The sequence below is a fragment of the Mya arenaria genome, chromosome 8, assembly GCF_026914265.1.
Source record: "Mya arenaria isolate MELC-2E11 chromosome 8, ASM2691426v1".
NCBI classification, from domain to species: domain Eukaryota; kingdom Metazoa; phylum Mollusca; class Bivalvia; order Myida; family Myidae; genus Mya; species Mya arenaria.
The window spans coordinates 7,634,444-7,645,048 of record NC_069129.1 but is presented as its reverse complement, the minus strand read 5'-3'; the positions used below and the strand labels follow the sequence as shown (position 1 = coordinate 7,645,048).

General features: G+C 37.9%; 1 protein-coding gene across 1 annotated transcript; it reads right to left on the bottom strand.

Annotated features, from left to right (window-relative positions):
• Nucleotides 1–699: 699 nt before the first annotated feature.
• On the bottom strand, nucleotides 700–10,046 carry LOC128244949 (protocadherin-1-like). Its single transcript, XM_052963116.1, has 7 exons — nucleotides 9,908–10,046; nucleotides 8,286–8,404; nucleotides 6,366–6,511; nucleotides 5,355–5,485; nucleotides 3,600–3,683; nucleotides 2,772–2,915; nucleotides 700–2,431 (listed from the first exon to the last, which is right to left on the bottom strand). Exons 1-7 carry the CDS (start codon nucleotides 9,951–9,953, stop codon nucleotides 2,292–2,294), a joined length of 810 nt encoding a protein of 269 aa, XP_052819076.1. The 5' UTR covers nucleotides 9,954–10,046; the 3' UTR covers nucleotides 700–2,291.
• Between the last annotated feature and the right edge of the window lie 559 nt (nucleotides 10,047–10,605).

The following is a 10,605-nucleotide window of genomic DNA, read 5'->3' as shown; positions in this document are numbered from 1 at the left end:
TCTATTTCTCATTCGATCTTCACCAAATTAATTTTTGTTCAATTATATATTGAAAATGATTGTTCCATATGATGATATTTATTTAATAGTTCACACTACATTGTATAAATGTATTTGTAATATATTTAATATGTATATGAAACACAAAAAAACTGTATAGTTTACGTGTAATAAATTATGTTCTGTTCTGTTCTGTTCTGTTAAACATCAATGAGACTCCGATTACTTTCGAAAAACCAAGAAGATCCGCCCAGGCATCATTTGAAGGTTATGGCGGCGCCCATTTATTACACGAAATGTTCCAAGTGAACTGTAAGTATGTTACCTATAACCCATACCTACATGCTCTTGATAGAAAATCACCAAACAAGCCATGCCAGTTGAGCAATGGCCCTCATTGGCCTCTTTTTGTTTGCGGGATACACACAATAAAATTAAATATCCGCGTTACCTTTAAAGCATATGGACGGGTTGTCCGGTTAGCGCAATGGTTACCGCCCTCACCTTGAGGCCACCGCGTTTGATTTCCGGTTTTAGGCATGTGAATTGATTGGTGGTTACTAAACCGGACAAGTGGGTTTTCTCCGGGTACGCCGGTTTCCCCCTTACAAGACCACACTTGTAGGACCTCTCATTATCCATTTATTTAAAGCATACATGTACTGTGAAAAATCAGGACATGAAAAACATAACAAAGAGTAACAGACAGATTTATTTAGACTTTTTCTTTCAACGAACATTGTCTTACATACAAACATGTTTTCATATGTGTTTTGTCAACGTATAAACACTAGTTTAACATAAACAAATATTACAGGATATCATACAAAAGTGTTCATATATAGTTAGTTAACAACATACATGCATAATTTGAAATTGTATTACTTGGAGGTTAAACATTTTTTCTCTCATGTAAATAAGGTATTGTTAATTAACAGGGCTTTTTCTCATATATTGGAAGTTCAAATATTTCATTATTGTCATTTACTTTTCAATCAATATAGAAACTAACATGGACAAACACTCCTCAAATGGAACTCATTTTCAATATCTACAGTTACTGTATATTAATCAAATACAATCAAACAATATTTTTTCTTCACCCGTTTTTAGATTTTTAATAATAAAAACAAAACAATACACACATAAAATGGAATTCATCTTCAATATCTACAGTATAAAAAACCAAACTTTGTTTTTTCACGAGTTTTTAGATTTTGAAATAAAAAAAAAAAAAAAAAAACAACAACAAATAAAATGGAATGCATCTTTCAAAAACCTTGTTAAACATCGACCTAGTGACTATATCTACAGTTTAACAAACCAAACATATTAATTTTCTTCACGAGATGTTCGAGTTCAATGTTGGCCATATACAGAAGATGGGGAAGCGTACCTCGGCCACAGGATAGGAACGCAAATGTATATCACCAAAAAAGTTATTAATATCTAAAAAAAAGAGGAACTAGTGAACATTTTTCGAATATAAGAACATTTATGTTTTCCAGAAAAAAAAATCGACCCTCAAGAGAGAAGTTTCATATCCGTAACTTAATATTAATTAATACTCGATACAAACTCGTTCAGAGTGTACAAATTGTAATGGTATTAAGATCTGTCCCAAAACCAGGACGTTGTGGGAATGATCCCTCCAGGGATACTTTAACATAGTCTGTAGACATGGGCACCAGCAAACATAAATATAATAAAATGAAGAAGTATCTAAGTAAAACATATCAAGAAATGTTCGAACATTATATTTCTTTCAGGATGGCAATCATTGAGAAAAACTGCTTGACCGAATTCGCGTGCCGCCATCCCTTCCCCCCAGTAAATTGTATATAAGGCCAAAAAAAAATGTTTGTTTAGGGTAACCTTCCCAAAATTTCTAGGTAGGGTAGGTAGGGATTTTTTTAATATTTTTTTTCAAAATCTGTCGTAAGTTCAGAGTGTTTTCTTGCACATGGCAGTCTTTCCTACATTACTGTCATTGCCTGACTTTGTTTTATCATATTAACAATAATTCTGTGAAAATCTGCATTTATCCGCCCTTCGTAACTTCTATTTACTAACGAATATTTTTTTGCTCAGAAACGAAAAAAAAATAGTTAGGGTCGGCGCATTTTTATAGGTAGGGTCGGGTTACCCGAAACGGACATAAATATATAGAAAAATAGATGCTAAAGCTTGCAGATTGCGATGGGTTTACCCCTTACTAATATTTAAATATGCATTTCGGATCAAGGGGCAAAGGCGCATGTCGAAATTTACGCCTCGAAGTTATGCTTTTTCTAGTGGCGCATTCTGGATACGCCCCTGGCTAAGATCACCGTGATAACGCATGTAGTCCACATCATCCTCAAACTGTTCGGGGCTTTGCTGGTTTTCTCCTTTGTCTCACCAACCACGTGTATTGTTACCATGGCCGTCCCTGAAAGATCACAAGAATCGTGTTCAGAAAGCGATCGCCTCTCTTTGTTTATAAAATACTAACAAGATTTCATTGTAAAAGCATATTTTGTCCCCCCCCCCCCCCCCCCCCTCCCACAAGAATCGTGTTCAGAAAGCGATCGCCTCTCTTTGTTTATAAAATACTAACAAGATTTCATTGTAAAAGCATATTTTGTCCCCCCCCCCCCCCCCCTCCCCTCCTCTTAAATCGCCCAAGTTGACTTTTTATTTTAATACAATACGCCCGAAATGCACCATTTTGGATCAGAAATTGTTAACATTTTCGTTGATGAGTAACCGCATACTTTATATCAACTTACCGGAGTTTGATGGCACGCCGGCATCCATGGCAATGACGTCAAACTTATATTCAGACTTTTCAGCCCGGTTGATGGTTTTGTTATTGGCCACAGAAAGTACACCTGTTGTGCTGTTGATCACAAATGTTCCATTCCCGGATGTATCTTAAAATTAAAAACATACAAAAACAAAAATGCGGTAGACAAAACAACAGAGCAAGTATTGTTTAACTTTCTCATGGAAATAAGAATAAAAAAGCACTTTACATGGTAATTTCATTTTCATATGTACATTTAATGCTTGGTCGGTCAAAAGTCAGAACTATTTTGACCGAGGTTGGGGAAAGACCAGTGAACAATTGTCGGCAATCGGAACACCTCAGCCATTATAAAACGGAAGCTAGGCGTAGATGGCCGAGTTGTTACGATTGTATTGTCGGATACCGATGGAAAATGGCCGAGGTATTCCAACTTGACAGGTCAAACGGCATGAAAAATTAACTGTTTTCCTTTTTATAGGAAGTCATAAATCGACAAGAACAGACAAGAACGGACCGGTTTGTTTAACAGAAGGTCATAGACCCATATGGCCAAATAGTGTACAATATGGCGACAGATACCAAGATCCATACATTTTCCGAACAAAATAGACGAAATAAATATATACATTTATGTTTCTTCAAGTGACCTTAGGTCTAATTATGTAAAACATATCGATGTGTTTGATCAAGTATACAGTCAAATCTGCCTTCAAAGGTCACCTGCAACGGCCCTAAGATTCTCTCAAGGAAAACTTCGAAATTTTGTTCTTGAGTTTTAGAACTAAAGAATCTGGAATTTCTAAAATACCTTGGCTTTTGATCTTGTACGTAATGTGACTGTTCGGTCCGGGGCCATCGCGGTCTGATGCAGAGAAGTGGTGGACAGTCGTACCTTAAAGTGACACTCTTTATTAAAATTCAATACATACACATGCATAACAAACATAACTTTTGAGTGATAAATCTTTAACTTCGTTCTAAATAATGCATTTATGGAAAATATTATTTACTGATAACAAGATTCTAACCGTGTATTTAATAGCTATAAACGCAAAACAATATTAATTGATTGGTGAATGCTAAATGATTTACTGTGATCAACTTTCTTTTTATAAGATAGAAATACCATGTTTTCTGCACCTTTCTTTCAAATTTAACTCGGTATCCTTCATAAGAATCATTGTTATCGATATTCATTCATCCCTTTTGGAATATAAAAACAATTTTAATAATTGTGGTAAATCTTATTTGGGAGAAAGAGTGCATCTTTAAATAAACAGACATTGCGCATGTTAATTACCAAACACTTATGTAGAAACATTGTACAGTTTGACGCATGGATGATAGGAAACAGACACTTCAATAACCATATTAATTACATTGTATTTTGAAAATAACCGTAGTCTGAAATGGTGAACGTTATATAAGGTCAAATATCAAATTAGAATTTTACATTTACAATGTATATTGTTAATTCTTAAAAATAAGACAGAAACTGCTCTATTTTGCCAAAAATCGTTGCCAGAGTGATTGAAAATGTTACCTTTCCAGGCTTAGATTAATGAAATGCTGTTCCAGTGAGTTTCCAGTCAATTGTAACCACGCCCCCCCCAAGGTCCGTGGGTAAACCGGCGACAGCCGGAGAAATGGGCCGTGTTTTTACCTTTCATGTGAACCCGCAGTGCCGGGTGAATGCGGTGGTTTTTTCTTTGCGCCAAAAATAGCGGGGAAGGGGCTTACCTTGGGTCAATGGAGTGCGGGGGCATTTGGCGGGGACTTTACCAGAAGTTTTCTCCCGCAGGATGATGATTTTAACCGGGCTTGGCTGGAACGAAAGTCAGAGTCCCCGCTATTCTCCGGACCTGGGGGGAAGGGGCGTGGTTACAATTGACTGGTGCATTAGGTACGTGGAATAACTCAATTCCAACCAAGTTTAAACAAAATGTGGCCGAGTCTCTTTAAAGGCACATTAGCTAAAATTTGAAGTATATTTTAACTTTAAGAAATTCAATTCAGAAAACTCAATCGACGTCATGTGATCAGTTAAATCAAAATTCATTGCTAGAATATGACGATGAGGATCATTGTTTGTTTTAGCAAGATATTTCATCGATTAGAGTTATTTCCCCTTGGTAAATTCTCTTTTTTATCATAAGCCTTTGCACGCTGATGTTTGATTTTGACCTGCGGGCGGGCTAAAATGTCAAAATAGTGATTATTTTAACTAAATAATTATGATCACAGTTTTAAAAAGTGAACTTTCATTTTATTTTCATTAAGCAGATGGATCTCTTTAAACCTCCTGAAAGCATAATTATACAGTCGAACCCTGTTGATTCCAACTCCAAGGGACCAGCGAAAATACCTCGAGCCTCGGAAAAATCGAGCCAAGCGGGACATTTTACCCTCAGAATAAAGCAATCGGTCCTTAACATCTAGTTCGAGCCAACGAGTAATTCGAGCCAACGAGTAATTCGAGCCAACGAATTCGAAGCAACGGGGTTCGACTGTAGTAAATGTTTGTTTTATAAATATAAATCAACATTGTCATAAAATGTCATACCGGCCTTTGCGCCGTCTGAGACGCTGACGTTGTACACCGATGACGTAAACGTTGGCTTGTTGTCGTTTACATCGTGCACGTTAACAGTTACGGTTGCGGTGCCGCGTCCGCTGTCCTGACTGTCCGTTGCTCTGTGTAAAATATATCAATATTAGGTGGAGGTGGAACTACAATGCTGAAATCGGGAACGGTTAATAACAAAATACATTTGTACTTTCAGAGATACTGAAACAAAAATATAACCATGACGCCCCAATATTTTGTGTACGGCGTATTCTTGTAAAATGTGTTGATATAAAGCCTGAGTCATATTAGTGTTTATGCACCAGTCAATTGTAACCACGGCCCCCAGGTCCGGAGAATGACGGGGACTTTGACTTTCGGTCCAGCCAATCCCGGTTAAAATTCCCGCCCTGCGGGGACAAACTGCTGGTAAAATCCCCGCAAAATGCCCCCGAACTCCGGAGACATCCTAGGTAAGACCTATTCCCCGCAATTTTCGGCGCTAAAACAAAACCATCGCATTCCCCCTGCACTGCGGGGCCACCTGGAAGGTAAAGACACGGCCCATTTCCTTCGCTATCCCCGGTATACCCCCTGACCTGGGGGCCGTAGTTACAAGTGACTGGTGCATTACACAGTAAGTAGCCCGTGCAATATTGCATATATATACAACTTCTATGTTTTAAACCAATGTGGTTGTATATGTAATACACCCGGAGCTGCTTGCAGTGTAACGACTTTACCCCACCGAGTACCTTTAATTAGTAATTGTTTTCTAAAAATATAAAGTGATCAAGGTCATATAAAACTACTATGGGTGTATGGATTTTACCCCCTACCACGTGATCGCTCTAGACCAGTCGGATAGCGTCATTTATGTAAGTGAGATAACTGGATACCTTAATGAGCGCAATAAGTGACATTGAAACTATTACTGAAAGGTCTAACCATTAATAACGATGTTGTATGAATCACACTATTCACTGTATTAACAGGAACAAAATGTACTCAATTATTATTTGCAGTGTTGGGGTCTGCTCATAATCCAAAAGCGCATGCGTAAATACGCTTCCGGTGGTTGAATTTAAACGAAATCTTCCATCACTGTCGTTAAGAAGTCTGTACGTCGCCGTTCCTTCCACGGTCACATTGCACTGAAACACGTGAGAAACATGGACACATTCTGAACTCTTTGGCCATTTTTTTTCGAAAACAACTAAAAATGGCCGAGGAGCTCCGAATGGAGAGAAACATAGGCACATTCGGAACCCCTTGACCGTTTCCCATCGAAACCAACTCGGATGTATGTGGACGGTTTACAGTGTCAGAAATCTTAATATTTAACTACGCTGCAAATAGATCGCCGAGTAATTTTAATTAAGCAGTTACACTTTGCAATTTTTATTATTTATGCAATAATACACTTTAATGGCGATCAATTTAGACATAGTAATACACAATACACGTTAAAGAAAACTACAATTAACTTAAACTATTATTAATTTTTTTATGAACTACTGCTTCTGATGTTCCGGCATACAACTGAGGCTGTCATTCGGAATTCCTTGCTTTCGAGAAGGGGTGGGAGTGGGTATTATGTGTGCATGAAAGGTTGCTTCTGAAATTGTTAAAAGAACAGCGATGCAAAGTGAGGGCTATCATTTCGCATCATCGTTTCATTGAATTCCAAGATGGCCGTCACATTTTAAAACACAACTATTAAAATATATTGCAACTCTTTCATTTAATGGTGCATAATTAAGTATGATGCACAAACTTTTTTTTTGAAATGTGTGCATTATGTTTAACTTATTTGACATTTATTTAAGGAATGAATTGCGGGATTGATCAATGTCATTGTCGGGTTATAAAGACGCAATTGGGCTGGTCAAAGTGTGTCCTAGGGATTTATTTACACCAATAGTTCATTATTTCATTCAATAAATGTTAAAAAAAATACTTCAGTTCGTCTAAGAAAACCTTACAGTAAGCCTTTCTCACTCATTCGGTAAATAGAACGACCCGACTGTAACCGGAAACATTTTATCAGATGACGTCACAATAACTCTTGAAAAGATCAACCACTTGAAATCACTTTAAAACGTAGAATTTAAACACTTATGGCATCAATACATTTAACATATCATAAATTAACACTTCCTAAAATGTTTATTTATTGTTAATGGGACCTGCTGACACAATACAAACAATTACAAGATAAACAATTTCCATGTATATTGTTATGCGGGGATTCGCGAGCCGATCCGACCATATCCGAAGATGTTGCTTTCATCGGATGATAACCACAATTGCCGAAGGGCAGTTCATTTAAGGAATGGAAGTTGAGGTGTAAATGTGATCAAAACAAGACAAAGTGTTATAATGATCTAATTACAGGAAAAAATAGCCTTTATTGTATGATGTTTTTCAATAAATAAAAAACGCCAAAAGATCGCTTCTAAAATATTGTCAAATTAACTGCTTGCAGATCAGAATTTTTCTTCTTTGCATAAGATATGGTCGGTTGCCAAACTTACTCGATATTAAAGTATTACTGAGCTACTAGGCAATATCATATTTGGTCATGTATACACTGGTCATCTAAAATATCTGAGGGTGGTTTAGGACATTGTGTTCAGATTTACCCAACACATGTGTATTTGATACGTGACCGCTGTAGTACCATGTGTGTCAATATGAAATAATCAAAGATTCCTGGTTTCAGATTGGGTTAGATTCTGTGATCCCTGGTTGGACAGCCAAGTGTCTAAGACCACATATCCGTAACGGAGTCCAGGATGGTCCTTGCCGGGGTTTAAGGGGAAGGGGGGCAATGTGTTTTTCGTTTTACACCATAAGACCCGACAGTTATCATTCAGCGCAAACATTTGATGGCTGGGGACGCGACCTCATATATTATTGGTGTACCTGGAAAAGGTGGGTATTGATATGCGAGAGTTCAGGAACGCTACCGGCCCATATTATAGATTCATTTCCTCTGCCTGCAGTTCCAGGAAGGGGTGTGTTCCAATTGGAAACCACAGCTTCTGTTAATTAGAAGAACTATTTATAATTTTTAATTCATTACTCAGAAAAAAAATAAAAAAAATATAGAATCATAAAGTGTTGTACATTCCATATCGCACTTCATCTCTTTATTAATGAGACTAAAAGATCTTCCAATAACACGCTATCCGCTGCCAAGCAAACTCTCTTGTATTGCAGTGTTGTTGTTTTGTTTTGGGGGTTTTCATTCCAACATGAGGCATAACTCGATCATTATTTAATCAAGAGTTAAACGGCTTGTTCTACGTGTATGTATTGTTTCCGGCGAAATGTGTACCAAGTTTCAGCTGAATATCGTTAGTGGTTTGAGTGTTATGGCCAAAGGTAAAGGGTTTGAACTACCACGCCGACGCCGTCCACACCAAGGTTATCACAGTAAACATGACGCGGCCTGTCAGCCAAACTATCCGGTCGCTACACGACTGACCATTCAGCGTCCAGATTAGGCGGGGCTTATCAGTTGTCCCTTGTTATCCGTCATGACCTCCGACAATCTTCACATGTCAGTAGTTAATTAAGCTGTTTTTATATACTAAATACAAAATGATGTGGACCTCATACCTGAGATAAAATTAAGACAAACAAGTTAAGCCAAAAATAGTAAAAATACTGACGTTTTCCCGTAATGTTCATCAAATTATGCATTTTTGTTTGTATTTGTTTAAAAACAATGTGACTTTTAAATATACTATTTTAAACCGACGTTTTTCTTCGACAAACAGACTAGCTAATAACATGTATGCTTTCTATTGTAACTGATCGATATCAGACGGATTTAAGGGTGAAGAGTGCTCATCCATAAGCAACCGACGTTCAGCTCTATATTCAAAATGACAGTGTCCCAAGTGTCAACCTCACTCGCCATTCACCTCGACGTTCAGCACCATATTCAAAATGCCAATGTCCCAATGCCGACCTCAATGTCCCAATGTCGACATCACTCGTCATTCACCTCGACGTTCAGCTCCATATTCAAAATGCCAATGTCCCAATGCCGACCTCAATGTCCCAATGTCGACATCACTCGTCATTCACCTCGACGTCCAGCTCCATATTCAAAATGACAGTGTCCCAATGTCGACCTCGCTCGCCATTTACCTCGACGTCCAGCTCCATATTCAAAATGACAGTGTCCCAAGGTCGACCTCGCTCGTCATTCACCTCTACGTTCAGCTCCATATTCAAAATGACAGTGTCCCAATGTCGACCTCGCTCGTCATTTACCTCCACGCTCAGCTCCATATTCAAAATGACAGTGTCCCAATGTCGACCTCGCTCGTCATTTACCTCCACGCTCAGCTTAACATTCAAAATGCAATAGTCCGAGTGCTGATTTACCCGTGCAAACGTACGGCAGATATCATCCTCGGCACCCCAGCGTATCATAACTTATCATATAGATTATGCGCGGGTGTGCTGAGGATGGGCAGATAATAAGCCAGATATATAATTACGGAAACTAAAAATCTGTGAAGATTGCTTACCTGTGAAATTTGCCCAAATTAAAACAATAGAAACAACACGAATCATAGTTATTTTTCAATAATTATTTTAAAATTGTATGCATAAATGAAATGTTAATCATGTCCGCGTGATAGCATAAATCCTGGTATAATTACTTATTAAACGGATATGGCAATTAACTTTCACTTTAAAAAGGATATAAGCCAACGTGTTTCCTGATGCAATAAAGGTGGCTGTTGTTGATTAGGCTAAGTTAACGAGAGATAGTCAACAACAACAACAAAAACAACAACAAATACAACAACAACAAAATAAAAACCAACAGCATCATTATCAGCAACAACAACGGCCTTTGTATAGTATTTAACGATGCAACAACTCATGAAAAAAATCAGATTACATTCCGATCACCACCATCATCATCACCACCACCACCATCATCATCATCATCATCACCACCACCACCACCACCACCACCATCATCATCATCATCATCATCATCATCATCATCATCATCATCATCATCATCATAATCACCCAAAAGTATCAAGTTGCATTAAAACTTGAATCGTTAGGGGGTTCATTTAAGCCTCAGTTGGTATATCAGACAATCTTTTATGTTAGCGTGTTCTTTTCTTTCTTGTGTATATGTGTGCGCGCGTCCGCGCCTGCATTCTTGCATGCCTTTGTGCGTTCGTGCGTACATGAGTGTGTTGTA